We start from the raw sequence: 22,644 nt of genomic DNA, 5'->3' as shown, positions 1-22,644 counted from the left end.
AAACCAAAGCAGAACATAATGGTTTCCATTACCCAACACTCAGGAGATTGCTTTGCCATAAACGACAGTATTTTGCACGTTACCAGAGAATTGTAAATTCTCATTGTTCAGGTGATTGTTCTCAATAATTATTGTGGTGACACAGGCAGAGAAACGGAGCTGCCCCTTCTTATGAAACAGCGAGCTGGCGTGAGTCAGGAATGAGCCTTATCAGGCATTGGGGCGAAACAGGTGCCGGCAGACAGCCTGGGCTCTGTGTGCCAAGGCAAACGCTGTCACAGCACACAGCGTCAAAGAGCCTCGCGTGGTCTTGCTGAGAAATTGTGTGGAAGTATGTGACACCAGCTCAATCTGTTTCACCCTGAACGCGGCCCCTTCTGATATAAGCTTACTTCTAAGGTGCTTTGAGTCTTTTGGGCCACAGCACCTATTTATAGCTGGGTCTCCAAATATAAATGGACAAAGGCTCCGCTTCACTTCCCCCATCCAACCCACACCCTCTGGAAGCACCTCATAGCACATTCTGTATCTCCAAGTTGTACCTGGATGTGCCGTCTGGAGAAGCTAGTGGACCATCAATCACTCTCTCATTTGTGTCTATTCATTAAACATTTTTTCTATTTTTTTCTCTCTTATAATACATACTCATAAATTTCTTGCCAAGTGCCAGACACACTGGGAGATGTAAAAATGAAGGAGGAAACCCCACTCATGGGACACGGTGCCCTGGTCTGTGGGGCAGATTTTATCAAAGTTTTTCGGGCAAAGGAGGGGTCTTTACAACTCAGCAATGCCAACTACTTAATATAGAATGTTAGACATCACTGTCTTTAAAAGTCTTTCCACGATTATGCCTTGTGTTTTGGTATGTCCTCTCTCCCCTCTTCCTCAGCAGGGGTGTCTTTCTTTCCTGCCCCCTAAATGATTCAGGGAAGACCTGTGCTGGCTAAAGTTTCATTCAGGCAACCTCCTTGAACAGGAAGCACCCTCCTTGGTGTTTTTTCCTGTCCTACCTGTCTTTTTAAGGGGAAAGAGTGAGTAGTATATCTATGTATTTTACTAATTTTATTTTGTTTAATTTTTAAAGTTAATTTATTTTTTAAAGTTTTTATTGAAATATAGTTGATTTACAATGGAGTATTATAAAGATTTGATTTATCCACGGATAGAAGTTTGATCACACACTTTCTCCTCCACCCCAGCCCCACGCTCCTGCTTTGTCTAAGAAATAACACTTGAGTAACTAAAATCAGTTTTGGTATTAAAACACTTATATGGTCATTACATAAAGCTGCCCTTGTTAATGGTTTGCATATGTTGTTTCTCCTCTTAGATCATAAGCTCAAATAGGCGGGGGCTGCATCTCATTTTCACCCCTTTTGTTCCTGCTTAGCTCCAAGCATGGTGCTGGGTGACGCCTTACAGATATTTCTGTTAGATGGAATATGCTTTTGCATTGGCTTTGAATAAAGGAGTCCCTTCCTTTTTGCAACAGAGTTGGGTATGCAGAACAGGAACCCAAATCAGCTTTTAACTCTGCTTGTTGAAGGAACTGCTGAATAAATTCACGGTTAAAAACACAGACAAGTGGGAATTCCCTGACGGTCCAGTGGTTAGGACTCCGAGCTTCCACTGCAGACAGCCTGGGTTTGATCCCTGGTTGGGGAACTAAGATCCCACAAGCCATGCGGCGTGGTAAAAAAAAAAAAAAATCTATATCTATCTATCTATCTATATATTTAAAAAATAATAAAATAAAAACACAGACAAGTAACAAATGTGTGATGTGGCCAGGTTTATGCCAACAGGGAGCGGTGAGGCTGCAGGCAGCTAGGTGGCACTGCTTCCCTTCAGAGCTCTGAAATCCAAACTACAAAACAAAACAAAATATTGTTGTGCTGGTAAACAAACCCAGAACCCAGCCTCAGAAGCCAGCAGGTGAGGGAAGCTGGCCTTGGTCCACACACTGTGCTTAGCTCCTCTGCTTCTGCACAGGTGCCAGTGTCCCATCGGACCTCACTTACCAAACACAAGTTCAAAGATAAAGTTGCCAAGAATTTCAGGATGGTGACAGCAGAGCATTAAACCTCAAGCTTGGGGCTCTTCTGAGCACAAGGCCCTCCCTGTGCTACTGTCCAGGCTGCAGGCCCATGAAGCTGGCCCTGCCTAGCACATACTAAGTACTCAAATGCTTGGTTAATGAATGAACACATGTTACTTCTCAAGACCAGGCTTAATTCACCAAAGCTCAATTGTCGGAATTATTCTAGGACCCAATTACAATATGGGTGGGGGGATTCTCTCATACACCCACCGCAATTCTCCTCGACTCCAGCTGGGCGTCCTACAGTCTAACTCAATTCTGGTGCTATCTCCTTGGAAGTAGCATCAGATCCTACAGGTTAAGGGCTCAGCCCCCCAGTTCTGCACCCCACCACCTCAGTTGCTAATCACAAGTCCGGGTTGTCACCAGTGCTTCTGACCCATCAGCTGTAAATCAGAGGTTCCCACGACCCCCTCTTCGGGTTTGATTAGTTTGCTAGAGCGGCTCACAGAACTCAGACCAGTTTACTTACATTTACCAGTTTATTATACAAGGGTATGATAAAGGATACAGACGAACTGCCAGATGGAAGCGATGAGGGCGTGAGGCTTCCGCACGCTCTCTGTGTACCACTCTTCCATCACCTCCACCTGTTCACTGACCTGGAAGCTCTCCGAGCCCCTGCTGTTGGGATTTTATGGAGGCTTCCTCACAGAGACATGATCAATTACTAAGTCCATTCCCGCCTTTCTCCCTTTCTGGAGGACAAGGCGGGGCGTTGAAAATCCTAAGCTTCTAATCAAGGCTTGGTCATGCTGGTGACCAGCCCCCATCCAGGAGCTCATCCAGAGTGGCCTCAACAGAACAAAAGATGCTCCTAGAGTTTTGTTTTTTTTTGGCTGTGTCGGGTCTTAGTTGGGACACGTGGGATCTCTGTTGAGGCATGCGGGCTCTTCCTTGAGGTGCGCAGGCTTCTCTCTAGCTGTGGTGTGCGGGTTATTTTTTTTCTCTCTCTCTAGTCGTGGCCCACAGGCTCCAGGACATATGGGCTCTGTAGCTCGCGGCACGCAAGCTCAGTAGCTGTGATGCCCGGGCTTAGTTGCCTCGAGGCATGTAGGATCTTAGTTCCCTGGCCAGGGATCAAACCCGTGTCTCCTGCATTGTAAGGCGGATTCTTTACCACTGGACCAGCAGGGAACTCCCCACTCCTAGTGTGCTTATCACTTAGGAAATTACAAGGGTTTTAGGAACTCTGTGCCAGGAACCAGGGGCAGAGACCAATGTATATATTTTCTATTATCTCACAATTGTCTATTATGGCGGACCTCATAGAAAATTTCTCTCTCAGATATTGAAAAAAACTTCGGAGTCAAGAGTTTTAATCTCTTTTTTTTTGAGATTTGTTAATCAGCTGCGGTACTGAGCAGATCTGAGTTTCACCAATTCCGTCTTTTGCTAGAGAGAGGTAGTCCTCGAGACAGGAGGATGGGAATTGATTTTGTTCTGTTTTGCTTTCAATTATTTTTTTTTGTTCTTAATTTTTAAAAGTCAAGAAAGGTAGGAACACCATTCCGTTTCTCCCTGTGCACATGTGACTTAACAAAATAGGGTTCAGATACACCTGAAACAACTGTGTCTAAAAAGTCAGAGACTCTTACTCAGCTATGCCTCTGTCTCCAGACTGGAGGATATGTTATCTGAAAAGTACAGGCCACTATGATGAAAGCTGATGGACTGACAATCCTAGATTTACTTTTAACTGGGCTGGGGGGGAAAGGGGGGCATGGAAAATTCATGGTTGGGGGAAGCAAGTCCCTGCAAAGGAAAGATTAATGTTCTTGGTGTACAGAATTTGATACATTAATAACCACCCTGATTCAGAAAAGCTTAGTTGAACAAACTTGTCAAGGCAACATTACCACAATCCTTTGGGGGGCCCGGAGGCCCTGGGCTTTCCTATGTATTCATGTGTCGATGCCAAGGTGAAAACAATGCCACTGAAAGAGGTTGGAATGCAATTTTCCCAAAGTGGGTAGGAGGGGAAGAAATCAAATGACGTACGCCTGGAATTTCATTTTGACTCTCTCCTAAGTGAAGATCATCGTTGATTAAGAAACTCAAGAGAATCAGATTTACGCTACATTTATGTATTCATTCAGCCAGCATTTCTCGAGCTGTAGGCCAGGCACCGTGTTAGGTGCTGGGGCCTTGAAGCAAAATTCAGCTAAATACTCATCCTGGAGAAGCCCTCAGTTTACCCTGAAATGAAAATGTGGTGGATGGGATGGGGGGTGGGCATGGAACTCTCCCAGTTCCTGGTGCCTTGGGAAAGTGACCGTTCACATCCAGAGCCCCTGGTGCTGGAAGTCATTCAACCCCACAGAGGTCGGTAAGCTATGAGTTGTCATGGCAACAGAGTAAACAGATGGAACAGGGTGTGAGGGCCCCAGCTGTGAGTGTACTGTCTCTCCTCCTCTGCCTGAGTTCCAGCCGGATGTTCCCTTGCTTACTGCAGAGACCATTTTCCTGGACGTGGGACTTGGCTGGAGAAGAAAAGCAGATGGAACGGGTCTGCTGGGAAGGGGAGAGAATAGTAGAGACACTACAGATTCATACAGAATAACAAGTAAAATTTAGCGTAACACTTACGGGACCCTCCTCATGTGCCAGGCACTGCTGCAGCCTCATCTCAGCTGATTCTCATTGTAACGCTCTGGCAGTCTTCTTTCCCCCAATACAGAGGTGAGAAAACTGAGGCTCAGATGGGCTGTAGATAAATTGCCCACATAGGCAGCAGAGCTGAGATGAGAATCTGGGTCTGTCTGATTCCCATGCCTGTGCTCTCAGCGCTGAGTTTCAGTGGTTCTGAACTGTATGTAGGTACGGCGAACCTGGGGGTGTGGAGGGGGAAGGGCTAAAATGCAGAGTCCTGGGCAGAGCTCCAGACCTACTGAATCAGAATGTCTGGGGGCCCAGCAATCAGAACACGAAGGGATCTTGCGGGTCTTAGAGATCTGAGTGGGGCCTGGAGACCGGAAGTGACTTTCCCCAGGTCCCAGGGTGAGTCAGGACTAGCATCCAGGTCTTCCACACCAGCTTAGTGGGCTTCAAGGTGTGGAGTGGGGTGCTCACAGGACACCAGCAGAGGATACGGTGGGCCCAAGCACTGCACGTTGTTCTTCACTTACGGTGACAAGGCCCCACCTAACCTGGAAGAGAGAAGCCCTAACTGGTGCTCACTGTATTTCCTTCCAGCATTACCGCCTGCAAGGCCAGCCCACTTCCTAGCCCCGTCACCAGGGTAACCATTACCCCCAGCTTGACAGTCAAGTGCATACGCAGCTTCTTGCACCTACATCCAGGGCCAAGGGACCCAGCCCTGTAATCAGCCTCCCGCCGCCTCTACACAGGCAGCAGCGCCAGCTCCCTGCTCTCAGGGCCCATCACCCCATCACCGAACTGCAGACACCCCTCCCCACGCTCGCACGCTGCATCCCGCTTCCCTCGCCCACTGCCTCCCAGGAGACGACTGTGCAATCTGCTTCTGGTGCGTACCATCACCTCTGGAGGGAGGAATCTGCCCTCGAGTTGGGGCACAGCCCAACACACGTGGTCCACACATGAGAAGAAACACCCCCTCCCGGAGGAGGGGCGCGGTGGCAGCGAACGCCCTCTCTCCCTCCAGAGACAGCTGAGGGGGCGGCTGGAGTTTGGAAGAGTTTGCAAAGTGATGATCAGGAGAGGGGCTGAGGCAGATAACGGGGCGGGCGGGACTGGGCGGAAGCTGGGTGCCCAGATCCTGTTATTAATGAAGCAGCCCCCTGCCTGCCCAACCCCAGCGTGCTTTGTCGAGGAAACGGGACCCCCTCAATCACCGCAGTCACCTGGAGCCTGCCCCTGCAGGTGATGGGGCTGGGCGCCCTGTGCAAGGACCTGCCAGGATGCTTTCACGAGGCTGGGCTGCTGGGGCCGTGGAGTCCCCTTCAGGACTTCTAAAGGACCGATTCCATCCAGCCCACTCAATGCCCTGCTTGCTAGCCTGAACTTCTCTGATCTCCCTCCTCAATGGCTGGAGCCAGTCAATGCTCCTGACCAGCTCCATGCTGACCTGGACGGCAGACACCTCAGCTGTTCCCCTCCTCATTATTCCTTCCCTCGTCCGCCTGCTTGGGCACATCTTAGGCCGTCTCAGATTCTCTGTGTCTCCACTGTCTCCTAGGCTCTGAGCCTCTTCAACCCTAAGGACCAGGGATTGCTGTCCTGATTACCTTAACTTTCTCAGTTCCCTGCAGCCTGAGGGGTTGAAGCCTTCATTTCCTAACTGGGACTGAGACCTTACTCTTGAGGACTTGGAATCTGGCTCCCCCAGAAGCTGCTGAAAGGGCCAGGTGAAACCATTAGAGTGCTCGGGACTTAACTCCCCAAGCAGCCAACTGTGACCAACAGAAGGTAGACAGCAGAAGGAAGCCTTACCCACCTGCTTCCCACGGGCGGTTCCCCGGGCCGGGCTTCTGCGTAGCCTGCCTGGAGATGTCCTCTGCGGCTGAGCACCGGGCTGTGCCTCTTCACGAACTGGTGGCCAGCTTGGCAGCACAGTACCTGCATCTGCTTCCTTTCCTGCCCCACCTCGCTTCACTCTCTCTCTGGCTGCCCTAGGGTTGCACCTCCAAAGGAAGGGTTTTCTAGGGAATCTGGGCTAAGTCAGGACTAAGATTGAAAGAGGACTGAATCCTCATTTGATATTATCTAGCCTAATTCCCTCATTTGACAGAGGGAGCTGAGGGCCAGAGAAGTTAAGTGATTTCCTCAAGTTCACAGCTAGTTAATGGAGAAGCTATGCCTATTCATCACTTTAACGACGAATTAATGAGCACCTACCACGTACCAGGCACTATTCTAGGCCCTGGGAATGCAGCAGTGAATAACACGGACAAAATCCCTCCTTTTATGGAAGACAACATTTGAGCGGAGGGTTAGAGGGAAAAAAAGACCGTAAAAGAGATAAGTAAAATACTCAGAATGTTAGACTGATAAGGGCTGGTGGTAGTGATGGTTGGATATTATGGGCTGGACTGTGTCCTCCAAAATTCACCTGTTAAAGTCCCAACCCCTAGTACCTCAGAATGTGACAGTATTTGGAGATAGGGCCATTAAAGTGGTCATTAAAATGGGGCCATTATAGTGAGCCCTAACCCAATATGCCTGGTGTCCTTATAAGAAGAGAAAATTTGGACACATGAAGAGACATCAGGGATGCCACACACAGAGAAGAGACCCTGTGAGGACACAGTGAGAAGGCGGCCATCTGCAAGCCTCAGGAGAAACCAACCCTGCCAACACCTTGATCTGGGACTTCCAGCCTCTAGACTGTGAGACAGTACACTTCTGTTGTCACCCAGTCTGTGGTATTTTGTCATGGTCGCCTTAGCAAACTAAAATGGATTTTATTTTCATAAAAGGTGTCCTGAGCTGGCCTCACCTAGGTGACATCTGAGGAAAACTCCGAAGGATGTGATGGGGTGAGTTGTTTGCAACTCCGACGGAAGAGCATCCCAGTCAGAGGGACCTCAGGCTTCATGGCTCTGACTGGGCTCATACCTCAAGTGTTCAAGGGATAGCAAAGACGCCAGTGTGCACACAGAAAGCAGAGTGGGTGAGGCAGAAAACGGGAGGATGTGAGACCAGAGACGTGACGGGATGTGGGAGGACGTTCTCTGCATGAGATGAAGAGTTACTGCGGAGTTTAGAGCAGTGGTTCTCAATTGGGAGGAAGGGGATTTTGCATCCAAATTTGGCAATGCCTGAAGATATTTTCCATGGTCAATACTGAGGAGGAGTGAGGAGAGGTCAGGATCAGACACTGGTATCTAGTGGGTAGAGGCCAGGAATGCTGCTGAATATCCTACAATGCACAAGACAGCATTCCCTCCAGCTCCCCAATAAAGAATGACCAAGGTCCGCATAGTAACAAGGTTGAGAAGCCCTGGTTTAGAGCACAGGATCATTCTGGCTGTGTTGGGAGTGACTTCAAAAGAAGAACAGGCAGACTTCCCTGGTGGCGCAGTGGTTGGGAATCCACCTGCCAGTGCAGGGGACATGGGTTTGAGCCTTGGTCCGGGAAGATCCCACATGCCACAGAGCAACTAAGCCTGTGTGCCACAACTACTGAGCCTGCGGTCTAGAGCCCGCGAGCCACAACTACTGAGCCTGCGTGCCACAACTACAGAAGCCCCCGCACCTAGAGCCCGTGCTCCACAACAAGAGAAGCCACCGCAATGAGAAGCCCGGGCACCGCAACGAAGAGTAGCCCCCGCTCTCCGCAACTAGAGCAAGCCTGCACGCAGCAACGAAGACCCAAGGCAGCCAAAAAAAAAAAAAAAAAAAAAAGAAGAAGAAGAACAGAGGCTCTGTTAATCCAGGTGACTTGGCCAGGGGGGCAGAAGATCTACTATGCCAGCTTAGGGCTCCCTGCCTCCTCCCTCTTTCTCTTTTCACTTTCTCAACAAACATTAACAGAACACTTACTATGTGTTAACTTGTCCCAGGCGCTGGGCAGATTCCAACAGCTGTGGCCCACTAGGACCCTCGTCTAGTTCACCCAGACTCAAGCTGGCGAGAAGGGAGCTGTTACAGGGAGCAGGTGCTGACTTGGGGACGTCCGCTTGGGGCTGCAGGTGGACCTCTGCAGCAGTTGTCAGCAGTCGCTGTCTACTCAGACACTAAAGAAAACACAGAACGAGCACTGGGTGGGTGACAGCTCACCTAGCCTAAAACTTGGAAATCATCCTAATGCCTCTGTCTCCCTGACCCCCACCCCTCCACCCCTAATCCATTCCCAGTTACCTCCAAAATCTCTCTTGTAGCTATTCACATTGCTCCATCTTTATCATCATGACTCTAGTCCAAGCAACTGTCATTTCCTACCTGGTGCCTCTATCGTCACTCTTGTGCCCCCAGAATCTTTTATTAGTTAGGACAGATGGGCCATGCTGCAGTAACAGAAAACTCAGTGAATTCTCAGTGGCTTAACACAAAAAAGGTTTATTTCTGACTTACGCAAAAGTAGGTAAGGTGGTCCTCATCCGTCAGTCTCCTAACTCTATTTTTTCCATAGCAGTTATCATACTTTGTAATTATCTATTTCATTATATGATTATTGGATCAATTTCTATTGCTGTCCCCAGGGTGTGTGCTCCTTGATGGTAGGGCCTGTACCCGGCTTGCTACGTATCCCTAGACGTAGAACAATGCCGATAATATACCTATAATTAATGCCTTAATATAACATACAAAGTAGAATTCTTGAAATGTTTTTTGAATGAATGAATGGACGAGTACAGTGGCTACACTACAACTGGAGACCATATCATCTCCCAGATCTAAAAAATTCTAAAATACTTCATGCATAAAACATGATATGGAAAACATATGTATACTTTAAGCCTAACAATAAAACACTCACCTATCACTATACTACCCAGTTCAAAAAATAACACATCACTTGGGACTTCCCTGGTGGTCCAGTGGTTAAGACTCTGTGCTCCCAATGCAGGGGCCTGGGTTTGATCCCTGGTCAGGGAACTAGATCCCACGTGCCACAACCAAGACCCAGCGCAGCCAAATAAATAAATACATACATACATAAATACTAAAAAAAACCTCCATACTTCTAGTGCAAGGGGCTTGATCTCTGGTCGGGGAACTAAGACCCCATGTGCCAAGTGCGGCGTGACCAAAAAATTAAAAAACAAAAAAAACACATCACCAATGTCTACGTGCCCCTCCCTGATCACATCTCAGTCCTAGAGATTAACAAAAGACTGCATTTTGTGTCTATCATCTCTTTTTCCTTTTCATCACTTTAACCACATATGGATATTACATATACTACTGTTTTTGAACATGATGTAAATAGTATCACACTGTAGAAAATCTTTGGTGATTTGCATTTGTTGGTCAACATGTTTGTGAGATTTATCTTTGTAGAATTACGTAGTTCGGGTTCATTTTTACCGTCATAGTTTCCATTGATTGAGTATAATATAACTAATTTATGCTACTGTTGATGGGCATTTGAGTTGTTACCAGGTTTTTGCCATTATAATTCGTACTGCTGTGAACTTTCTTGTGCATGTCTCTTTGTGCAAGTGTGCAAAGAGTTCCTCTAGGGTACATAGTACATACCTTGAAGAGGTAAATTCCATTTTACAAGTTAATGCCAAATTATTTTCCAAAGTGTTTGCACCAATTTTCACTTCCACCGACACTGTCCAAGAGTTCCTTTTGTTCTACATCCTTCAGACACCAGATGCAGCCAGACTTTAACATTTTTGCCTCTCTGGTGGGTGTCTACATTTACCTTCTCCTGATTACTAATGAGGTTGAGCTTTTTTTCATAGGTTTATTAGTGGTTCTTCTTCTGCAAAATGGTTGTATATATATTGCTCATGTTTCCACTTAGTTGTCTTCTTACTGATTTTTTTGGAATTCTTAATTCTGGAAAGCAATTCTTTGGTTATTTTCTTGTAAATATCTTTTCCGGTCTATAGTTATTTTTGTTACTGTCTTTGTGTCTTCTGATGAATACGAGTTCTTAATTTTAAGATAGTTACATTTATCACTTTTATAGTATGTGCTTTTCGTTTTGTATAAGAACACTCTCCCTATTCTGACGTCATAAAACTATTCTTCTATATTTTCTTCCAAAAGTTTGAAAGATTTGTCTTTAGTTCTTTTTTATTCACCTGAAATTGATTTTGTCTATGGTCTGAGGTAGAAATCTAATTTAAATATTTTTCTCATTATTGCATTATAATTACATTAGTTTCCTACTGCTCCTGTAACAAATTACCACCAATCTAGTGGCTTGAAAAACAAAAATTTATTATCTTACAGCTCTGGAACTTAAAACTGGGTTTCACTGGGCTAAAATCAAGGTGTCAGCAGGGGCCGCACTGCATTCCCATCTGGAGGCTCTAGGAGAAGTTCCCCGCCCCCCCCTTTTCCAGCTTCTAGAAGTTGTCCCCTTGAGCCCTCTTCCATCTTCAAAGCCAGCAATGGCTGGTCAAGATTCTCCTGCATCACATCACTCTGACACTGACCCTTGTGCCTCCCTCTTTTACTCATAAGGACCCTTATGATTACACTGGGCCCATCTGGATCAAGATAATCTTCCCACCTCAAAATCCTTAAACTAGTCACATCCTTAAAGTCCCTTTTGCCACGTAAGGTAACACAGTCACACATTCAGAGGATTAGGATGTGGACATCTTTGGGAGAGCATTATTCTGCCTCCCACAATAATCAACTGATTCAGCACAATTTATTTAACCTTTTCTGAACCTGGGTACCGGGAAACACTGGTCTGGTTGTAATAATAATAATAATAATAGCAAGCACTGAATGCTTGCTGTGTACCAGGAATTTCTCTAAGCATTGTATGCATATTACCTCATTTAATACTTACATGACTTTATGCTAAGGCCAGTACTATTATTTCTATCTTAGAAATGAGTAAAGTGAGGGACAAAGTGATTAAGTACCTTCCCTACAATAGGAAATGGCAGAGCCAGGACTCGAACCCAGGCAGTTGGGATCCTAAGTCCATGCACCCAACCACCACGTTACTGTTCAATGAACAAAATAAATACATAAATCTAGCTTTCCTTAGCTGCTCAAGCCTAAGTCCCATAACTTCTTTGAGCCTCGGTTTCTTTCTCTATAAAATTGGAAAAGTGGTGCAGCTCTTCTGCATTTCACGGGGCTGCTTTGAGGACACATTGAGACAAGCTGTAACAAAGCGGTTCAGATAAGGAAAACAGGGCTCCAAGAGTCATTCCACTGCATGTCACTGGCAGAGCCAGGACTGGGACTCAGGTTTCCTGGCAAGGTGGTCTATTTCCACCACAGGGTGGTAACTATAGCAGGCACAACTGTTCACATAGACTATTTGCCCTTCATCAACCTCAAGCCCATGAAAGCTGTGTCTGTGTAGCTAATCAATTGTTCATTAAGAATGTCATCAAGTCTCAGAGGATGCTGTTACAAAATTCAGATATGAGCTAACACTTCTTAGCTGAGACAGGGTAAAGTGTACAAGTATTATTTAGTAGCAGCTACAAATCAAGGGGAAAAGGAAGAAAATTTCAGAAACTGACGGAAGAGGGAGGCTGCAAGGTACTTGCTAAGGAAAACCACCTCCACCAGGTCTTTGCTTCTTCTCCATCCTGATCCCATCAAGATGCACCTCTTTTCGTTTTCCCTTGAATTCTCCTTAGTGGAGTGGGTATCAGAAAACCTGACTTTCAGCTTTGGGGTAACGCCTGACCGTTTTTTGCTTTGACTTTCAAGGTAATATGGAAAAAGAAAAAAGGAAAAAGGGCGAAGAGTGGGAGGATTCACTCTACCAGGTATTAGGATATATAACGAAGTCATAGCAATAAAATCCATGTAGCACTGGTATAGGAACAGATCTAGATCAACAGAAGAGCAACGAGAGCCCAGAAACAGAGACAGGTGTCTATGGAGACCTGGCTTACGACACAGATGCCGTCACATCTTGGTGGGGAAAAGATGGATTGTTTGGTGGGTACTGCTGGGAAAACTGGCTCAGCATGCACAGAAAATAATATTGTATTCCTATTTGCAGTACATGCGAGGTGAATTCCAGATGCGTTAAGACATGTGACAGGTAGAAGTATGAAGCAAAATAGGGAAAAATGTAGGAGAATATTTTGCAGCCACGCGTAGGAAAAGATCTTTAAACAAGACCCTAAAAGCACTCTTCACAAGGCTGAGATTGGATGCATTTGGCTACATCAAAATTAAGGATTTCCCCTACCCTGTAGGATAGCAAAGACGCAAAGACCAAGTTAAAAGGATGCAAGAAAGACTGGGAGATACTGGCAATGTCCAAGGCTGACAAGGGATAAATATTTAGAATATGTAAGAAACTTTAAAAACTCACTCAGAAAAATAATAGGAAATTTAGCAGAAAAATAGACAAAAGATGTAGCAGGTAGTTCACGGAAGGAAAAACATCTCTATGGCTCTTAAGCTTATGGAAAAATGGTTATCACTCATCATGAAAATTAAAATGTGATACTACTTTACCAATGCCAGATTAATAGAAATTGGGACATATGTTAGCGTATAAAGTGGAGAAACAGGAACCTTCCTATCTTCATGTGCCATTGGTGGCAGCGCAAACTGGCAAAACCATTCTGGAGAGTACCATGGCAGAGTGAAACCAAGTAGTGTAGACTCCATGATTTAGCAACTCCATTTCTCTCTTATGGTCCATAAGAGACACGTGTAATACCCATTCCAGCATTGTCCGTGATAACAAGGAACTGCTGGCAACCTAAGTGTTCATTGATTAAGGAACTGGTAAGTAAAATGTACTAGACACACAAATCAAATACTTTTAGTGGTCAGAATTAATGAACCTCTGGTATACACAGCCCCACGGACAGATCTCTAAGACATCAAGTTGAGGGGAAAAACAAGAAACAGAATGAGTTCTTATCACAATACCATTCGTGTATATTAAAAATAGATACTTAAACTAAAAGCAGTATCTTTCGAGGACATATACATGTACTGGGACATATCTTAAACGAGAGAGAATGCATATGCGGGGTAGAGAAACGGGAGGGTGGAGAGGGAATGAGTGGAAAATAATAAAATAAAAGAGTTGGGTGTTGCTGACTCTTAGGAGGGAAGAGTATGATCAACAAAACTTTTGTCGCTGAGGTCCAAAAAAATGGCCCCAATCCCCCTTCCATCGTTTCCTACTCTTAACAGAATCAAATGCAAGCAACTCAGCGTGGCTGCCCAGACCTGGGCTTTTTTCCGTAAAGGACCTACCTCTCTACCTTGCCAAGCACTCGGTTCCCCGCACTTCAAGCTCTATTCTGCCTGCACTTCCTACAACCCAAACACACCCAGACTTCAATTCGAAATGGGCTTACTCTTACTTCTCTTGGAAAAATCCTGTTTAAGACCCAGTTTAAGCGTCTCCTCTCCAGGAATCCTTTTTCTGACGGCTGCCCTTCCCACATGCTAACGCCTCCCGGACTGTATGCCCATGCACCCCGTCCGCATCAATCCCGCCCACATCAGGTTCTATTTCCTTATTTTGGGTACACACCCCTCCCTCAGGGATAGAGCAGAGTTACGGAGATGTTCGCGTCCACAGATCGTGCGCTGGGGTGGGCGGTCCCACGAATAACCGCATGATAATTCTAGCAACTTAAGCAAGATCCCAGCCCACCTCCCTCTTCTTTGTTTCGCCTCTTATTGGTTCAGCCTCTCCGCCCCCGGCTATGGACCCCACTCCTCCACTGGCCGCAGGGAGTGGGAGGCTCTGCGCACGCGCCGCGGCTTCGGGCGCGCTCGGTCGGGGGCGGGGCAAGGGGAGAGAAGAGCAGAGAGACGAGAGCGGTAGGGGGCCGCCGCGACGTTGCGCGGCAGTTGCGTCTGGCCCGCGTGCACGCGACGCCCGGGAGGGGGCGGGGCTGAGGCCGGCGCCCCCACCCAGGCCCCGCCCCCTAGGCCCACCCGCGCATCTCACCCCGCCCCCTCGCCTTGGCTGCCCCGCCCCCTCGCCTTGGCTGCCCCGCCCCCTCACCTTGGCTGCCCCACCCCCTCGGCGGCCGCGCTCCTTCTCCCGCCGCCTGCTCGCCTCTCGCCCGGCTCCTTCGGCCGAGAGCGGGAGAAAGTCCTGCTGGTGGGCGGCCGCGGGGCTGCGCGCGTCCGGCATCCCGGTGCCGCTCCGGCCCGGGCGGCTAGGGGGCCCGGCGGTCCATGCATCCGCCGCCGCCCGCCGCCGCGATGGAGTTCAGTCAGAACAGTCTGTTCGGCTACATGGAGGACCTGCAGGAGCTCACCATCATCGAGAGGCCGGTCCGCCGGAGCCTCAAGGTGCGCCCCGGGGAGGAGGAACTGCCCGCAGGGCGCCCGGCGGCTTGCCCCTACCCCGACCCCAGCCCGTCCGCTCCCCGAGGCGGCCCGGGACCCTCTCGGAGTCCTGCTGGCCCCCCAGTCCTCCTCCAGTCCCCGGCCGCCGTGTTACCCTAACCCGGCCCTTCTCGGGCCCCCTTCTTCGACGTGGCTCGGGTTCTCCCAGCCTGGACCCCCAGGCCCGAGGGACGGGCATCCGGAGCCAGCCCGCGATCCCTCGGACGCCCTCGGTTTTCTAGTCCCCCGGCCCAGCCCGCCCCGGGCCCTTTCCCCAACCCGCCCCCCAGGAACGGCCGGTCGAGCCCCTGTCGTTCGGGCCAGCCCGGCGTCCTCCCCCGCGCCGTCCCTCTCGCACAGCCGGAGCCCCTCGGTTGCGGTCCTTCTTCCCCCGGCCCTGCAGGAGCTGCCCCTCGCAGCTGCAGCCCGCTTATCCCGCCTCCTCTCCTTGGGGCTCCCCCTCCCCCCGCTTTGGCTCCCCGGTGCTGCTGCCCGGGTTCAGGCCCCAGTCCCACTTCTCAGTCTACACGGCCCCGACTCTTCCCCTACCTCTCCCAGAGACACCCCAGATCCCATCCCCCTCCTCCCCCATCAGAGCGAGCTCCGGTCCCCCAGTACCCAAGTCAGCCCGGGCCTCCCTTCTCCTCCCAACTAGCACCCATACTAGAGCCGTCCTGCTACGGGTCTTCAAAGCCCTCTCGACCCTTTGTCCCGATCCTGAGTCACCACGTGTCCTTACCTTCCAGCCCCTCCAGGACTCTAGCTGGGACCCTGCTCCCTAACCTCCTTAAGAGAGTCAACCTTCACTAGGCCCCCCACCTCCCGCTAGCTCCCCGACCCCGCAGAGTCATCTTCCTCCCAGCCTCCCAGAGGCTCCAGCCCTCAATGCTGGCAAAACTAGTGACCGACCCCCTCCGCCCCCCATTATAGCTCTTTTCACTCCCACCTGCCGCAATATCTCGAATCTTTGATTTCCTTCCAGTCCCAGAGTTTATTCCCTTCCCTCCCCCACTCCAGATTTCGTCTTTCTCATTCTCCCTCGGCTGCAGTATTCATTCCCCCTTTTAAGCATTTCCTGGGATGGAAATGCTGGCGAAACAGTCTTGGATATTAGAGACTAAAAGTATGTATATATTTTATATATATACATACAATTGATTTCAGCAAGGTTCTGAAGCCCACAATGTGATTCTCAGGCTTCAATCTAGAAGCTAGAAGAGTAAACAAACAAAAAAAAGCCCCCAACCCCCCAAACTCCACCACCTAAACCCAACAATTAGAGATGTCTGAGGTTTGAGGGCGTCAGACCCTTGATTAGTTTTCAGTGACAACGCTAAATTGTGAAACTTTTTCATTAGTCCATACTCAGATAGGGTCCCTGGAGGCAAGACCGATGCGATGTTTGTGTGCATAATTTGTGTTTTACACTTGACAGACACCAGAAGAAATAGAAAGATTGACAGTTGATGAAGACCTCAGTGATATTGAAAGGGCTGTTTATCTGCTCAGGTATTTCATAAAGTCTTTTTGTGATAATTGCTGCTTTTCCTGTGGCAGCATCCACAAATGATTTCTGAAATGTCATGTTACGGTTCTGTTCAGATTTACTTAACCACTTGAACAGAGTACTTTTGCATGCGCAGCACTTAATTATGTTATAAATTAAGATTTAGATATGGACTTATGAACTTGAGAACCGAAATCAAATCAGATACCTAGCTTATAGAATATTGCTTGGAGGAGGAGCAGAGCAACTAATGGTTTGAGTTGAATCTCATTAAAAAAAAAATCTTGCAGCTTTGGTTGTCCTCCCATAAGATCCAATAAATTTAGATGAGACTTAAGAATATCCAGTGATTAATTTTAAGTTAATTGCAGAGTATGAACTTTATATGCTATTTACTGTACAGAAAAAAAATCCACAAATATGGTAGTTCAATTCTTTTCCCTCAGGATATCCTGTTTATATTACTTCTGCTATGTGCGCTTTATAATTTTGCCTGAGAGATTTTAAAATTTAATTGCACCTACTCTCACTTAAGTTTCATCTTACAAGCTCTACAGAATTGCTTAAGCCAAATGGTTATTACAAATATTTACAAGATTTCTCTCAACTATTTTAAAAATTGTGTTGTGGATTTAACTTCTTAAAAGCTGATGTGAACATTAGTGAAAATATCTATAAAAATACTTCAGAAATAGAAATTTTCCTAAGGCATTTTGTGTACATTGTTTTAAAATTTTTCTTGCACATTTTTTACCCCCTTTTGGCAAATTAGTTTTCGCTTTTTTTTTTTTGGAATCAGATTTTGAAAACTGGTGTTATTTACCTCCTGGGATATTTGTCATCCTTGTTTCCTTAGCTCAGGTCTACTTTGCCGGTTTCAGGTGCTGGCAAATTTCTTCTTCTTTCTTGTTTTATAGATCATGTTTCTAGTCCCATGATATTCACTGAATGACCCTGTTAAAAAAAAAAAAATCTCTCCTTGATTTCCATTTTCTTAATTATTCTGTAGCCCATTAGTGACATCTTGGGTTCTATTCTTGTCAGAATTTTTGCATGCTTACAATTTAGACCATTCTCTTCAGTAATTCTGTTACTTTAAAATGTTTCTGGATCTTAGACCTTATGTTAGGGTTATTTCCCCTCATCTTTTGGTGATTTATGGTAGCCTGCTCTCATCGTTTCTACCTATTTGTTTTATTTTATTATTTTTAAAATTTTCATTGGAGTATAGTTGATTTACAACGTTGTGTCAGTTTCAGGTATATATCTACCTATTTATTTTAAAGGAAAATGGTTTTATCTATGTATGAATTAACAGTATGTGTTTTTGATGTTTCATAGAGAATATGCCTTTTAACTTAGTTTGGTAATTGTGTAATATTTGAAGTACTTTATTCCTTAATGATTAACATGTCCAATATGGTGAACAGTAGTTGTAAGCATCTGCCTTTTCCCACATTTCTTTTGTTTGGAGTAGGTAGACAACGGGTGAAAATTTGGATAAGCTTCTTTTAGCATACAGCAGTTAATGACTTGAAGTCAGTGCCTACTTACTCCTACTTAATTCTCTCCGTATAAATGCTGGCTGACAGTGAGGAAATAGAGAGTTTTGCTCTACTTACTTGCGACAGCAGATACCTTATTTTAGGTATCAGTGACAAGGCTTCTTTTTTAGGATAGCTTATTTTCTATTTTGCTTTTATTGTTGGCGAACCAGGTCGTCTAAGTTGTTTGAATTTCTCAGACAAAGAACGTAAGTTTCATCCAGTTCTGGAACTGACAAAGCCCTTACAGAGGCAGATGGGTCCTCTCATTCTTAGGCAAGAGAGTTTTAAAAGAGATCTGATATCTTCTTTAGTTTCTAGTGGCGCATCTACCTTGAAGGAGGCTTGCAAGGTGACTCAAAAGGCAAACACTAGCTTGGTTGTGCGTGGGCTCTCCAGCTGAGTTCTTCTTTTGTATTCCTACCACCTCACCACCTCCTGGGGGAAAGCGGGATTTCACCTTTAGGCCAGCTTCTGAAGGGATAACAAGACTCCTGCCTGAAGGGTTCTTTCTTCCCTGGGATTCTGGAGAGGGTGTGGGATTGTCTTATGGACGTGTTCCAAACTTTGCCTCTGTTAAAGCTGTTAAAGCCTCTTCTCTCACGTATTGAGCCTTCTATTTTAAATGTAATTTATTCCTTTTTTTTCCTATTTGTACTTCCCAAGGCTGTAGAATCTAATACTGAGTCCTTTTTTTCCCTCTATGATTTTCAGGTTTATTTTTGAGTGCTTTACCTTTTCGTCTGTTTTGGATATTTAATATCCAGAATTTTCCTCTTTGCTTTTGAATGTCAGATTTGTTTCTGTAGCTCTCTTATTTTTGTACATTAAATCTATCTTGGAAGATTATGTTACATTAGATTTTAGGGTCAAATGTATAAGTATCAGTAGGAAATGCTTTATGTTAGTGGAGGTTCTGATAGTATTTAAACCGAACCTAGTAACTAAAAAAGCATTATATTGGACTGCTGTCCAATGAAAAACAAATTACACTGTTCATTATATTACCCTAAAATATGGCAGATCAATTATTAATGCTATTTTCATAATTAAGTTTAGAACATTACAGTATTTGAAGATTTGACAAAGATGATTCTGTGGTTTTACGTGAATATGATGCTAATGTACCCATCTGTGGCATTTAGCACTGAAACAAAACAACTTTCCTAATAGTCACAGCTTGTGGCTTAGTCAAAATCATATCACAGTATCTTCTTTTAGTTCTCTCTCTTCTTTGTGATTTTGGTGTATATTTTAGGAATAATTTTGTTAGAGAAGGGTCCTAAGTTTGTACACTGTGCTTTCATTAGGTAAACCTTTACTCACGTATCTCTAGTTGCCTGTCAGATAAATTCCAGACCCTTAAGCTTGGCATCAGTGACTCCATCTTAGCTCTGCAATGGAATGTTCCACCAGGCCCTCAACTTTTCTTTTTAATAGCATCATTGAGGTGTCGTTTATATGCCATATGGTTCACCCATTTATAGTTGAGTGGTTTCATGTATTCACAGAGTTGTGTGTTCATCACCACAATCAGTTTTAGAGCATTTTCAGAAGAAGCCCTGTACCTGTTAGCAGTCAGTCCCCACTTCTGCCCAATCTTCCCAGCCTTTGGGAACCACTAGTCTACCTTCTTACGGATTTGCCTATTCTGGACATTTTATGTAAAATTATACAATATGTGGCCTTTTGTGACTGATTTCTTTCACTTAGTATAATGTTTTCAGGGTTCACTGGCATTGTAGCGTGTCAGTACTTTGTTTCTTTTTACTGCTGAATGGTATTCCACCGTGGGAGTGTATCACATTTTGTTTGTTCATACACTCGGGTTGTCTCCACGCAGTCCTTCACTTTTTGAAGCAGTCGTGCTGCCTTATTCACTGTTACTCAGATACATCACGTTCATCCTTAACTCTGCTTTTCCCCATCCTGGAATACCTTTCGTTATACCTCTCCAGTATTTTCCATCCCCAGGATCCAGCTGTAATCTTGCATCTTTCCTAAGGCCTTTCCTAACTGCTGACACTACATGGGATCTCAGGCTCTGTGAGCTCCCATATCACTTAGTGGCTGCATGCCTTTGTTTTCCTTAACGTGTGTGTGCGCATACGTTGTCTTCAATAGACTGTAAGCTCTTAGAGGGTAAGCTGTTTTTTATTGTTGTTTTGGTTCTTTCTTGTTCTGTGCTATGATATAAATATATACCTCTTGATGGAATAAAGTGTGTTTATTTACCTTAAGATGACCGAAGTGCCAGATGAATTAAGCAACTTTTGACTTTTTTGTATCGTAGGCAATAGAATCAGACAGATTTACGTTATGTCCTCCCACTTACTATCTGCGTGACCATGGGCAAGTTATGATGGTTGTTAAATCCTGGTTTTCTCATCTGCAAAGTGGAAAATAATAATTCTTGTTTCCCAAGGTGGTTAGCCCCAAACACCAAAAAGGTACCCAATTAATATTAATTCCCTTCTGTTTCCTTTGCCATGTCCCTAATTCCTTACTCCTTAGGTGCTCAAGGTACATTACAAACTTTTAAAAGAGGATAGCAGTATTAATTTTGTCTTCCAATAATTTAATAAAGTAATAGGCAAGTAAAGTATATCAACTGAAGTTTGTGATAGATATCTATTAACTTCCTTTGCTAATAGTATTTATCAGAATCTTCACATGTTATACTTATTTTAAACTGATGGTAAGGTCAGCCTGTTTAAGCAATATTTGCTATTTATATTATGCGTTAAATGTGTTGATTGGTTAATGTACCTAACCTAACTTTTATGTTGCTTACTTTTACGGTCATTTAAAAACCGTTTGTCACTTTGCACTGTGAGTTTTAAAACATTTCGCCCTTTGCCTTTTAGGGACAGTCAGATAAAGTACATCGTTAATTAGGAACTTTTTCCTTTTTCTTTCTCTCCCCCCCACCCCCCTCCCCTTTTTAAAAAAAAACAGGAGTAAGTGCTCCCCCTAGTGATAGCACAGAATGAGAATCTGCAGCCAAATCTGGAAATAAAAGTGCTGTGAACTGTGCCTATTGCTGATCACGTTTGGGAGCTCTTGCATTCAAGACTAGCACAGGGTAGCAAGGAGGTCATGAGGGAGAACTTTGCTACCAGCTAGCTTTTGGTTGTTTTATCTTTAAGACTACCTGTCCTATTTGCTTGGCAAATGGGAAAAGTTGTGTGAAAATCTCCTTTGTATGCCCTTATTTCTAAGATCTTCTGTATCTCCACATTTCTTTTGCCTTTACTATTCTTTTGATTTCTTTTTTTTTGACACCTGTCATTTAGTACTGTTTTGGTGAGGTGGGGTGCTTACGGGGTGTGTGTGTGTGAGATAGAGAAAGAGAAAGAGAGAGAGAGAGAGAGAGAGAGTGTGTGTGTGTGTGTGTGTGTGTGTGTGTGTGTGAGAGAGAGAGAGAGAGAGACGGAGAGAGAGAGAGAGGGAGAGAGTGTGTGTGTGTGTGCGCGGGGGGGCCTTGAGTAGCCAGGATTGCATGCCCGGTTTTCTCGAGTGTTGTGCTGGAGAGGCACATCACAATTTTTAATCCCTCACAGTTGGGATGAAGTGGTTAATCACCCCAAATTGGTTAATATTAATGTGGGGAGTCATAAAAAGGATCCATACTTTCAGGATTTCATTTTAGTGTAAAAAAACACATTTGTTTGCTTATCTTTTGTTGTAGGTCCACTACCTTTTGAGTATGGGTCTGCTTAATACAGTTCATAATCCTTTTTCTTGCATAAATACCCCCATAATGCATTTATAATGTCACGTTCAGGTTTCTTTAAAGTTGAGTGAGAATTTTTTTTAATAACTGTTTATTTACTTTTATAAATTTGTTTATTTTATTTATTTATTTTTGGCTGCGTTGGGTCTTCGTTGCTGTGTGCGGGCTTTAGTTGCAGTGAGTGGGGGCTACTCTTCGTTGTAGTGCGTAGGCTTCTCATCGCGGTGGCTTCTCTTGTTGCAGAGCACGGGCTCTAGGTGCGTGGGCTTCAGTAGTTGTAGCACACGGGCTCAGTAGCTATGGCGCGCGGGCTTCAGTAGCCGTGGCTCGCGGGCTCTAGAGCACAGGCTCAGCAGTTGTGGTGCACGGGCTTAGCTGCTCTGTGGCATGTGGGATCTTCCCTGACCAGGGCTCGAACCCGAGTTCCCTGCGTTGGCAGGTGGATTCTTAACCATTGCGCCGCCAGGGAAGCTTTAAAGTTGAGTGAGAATTTAAAGATGCTTATGAAGCAGTCTGAAAGCCTGTCTTAGATGTTTTTGATTATTTTTAAATTTCTTTTTTTTTTTTTTAAATTTTTTTTTGCGGTACATGGGCCTCTCACTGTTGTGGCCTCTCCCGCTGCGGAGCACAGGCTCCGGACGCGCAGGCTCAGCGGCCATGGCTCACGGGCCCAGCCGCTCGGTGGCATGTGGGATCTTCCCGGACCGGGGCACGAACCCGCGTCCCCTGCATCGGCAGGCGGACTCTCAACCACTGTGCCACCAGGGAAGCCCTGTTTTTGATTATTTTTTACTCAGCTTTTGCAAGTTGTCTTGTTCTTCCTAATTCAATAGCCGTTTCCTTTGGCAACTTA

At 45.7% G+C, this 22,644-nt stretch overlaps 1 protein-coding gene across 2 annotated transcripts in view; it reads left to right on the top strand.

Annotated features, from left to right (window-relative positions):
• Positions 1-14,851: 14,851 nt before the first annotated feature.
• The window catches only part of PPP4R4 (protein phosphatase 4 regulatory subunit 4), a gene marked incomplete at its 5' end in the record, with an annotated part of 118,879 nt that continues 111,086 nt past the window's right edge, over positions 14,852-22,644 (top strand). For both annotated transcript variants that reach the window (XM_082648798.1, XM_082648797.1), the window contains 2 exons: positions 14,852-14,968; positions 16,440-16,513. In XM_082648798.1, coding sequence (XP_082504924.1) covers positions 14,852-14,968; positions 16,440-16,513 — 191 coding nt within the window. The remainder of the gene's footprint in view (positions 14,969-16,439; positions 16,514-22,644) is intronic.

This window comes from Grampus griseus (assembly GCF_964374135.1).
Source record: "Grampus griseus genome assembly, chromosome: 2".
NCBI lineage: Eukaryota > Metazoa > Chordata > Mammalia > Artiodactyla > Delphinidae > Grampus > Grampus griseus.
The sequence above is the reverse complement of the archived record's forward strand: the minus strand, read 5'-3'. Positions and strand labels throughout refer to the sequence as shown.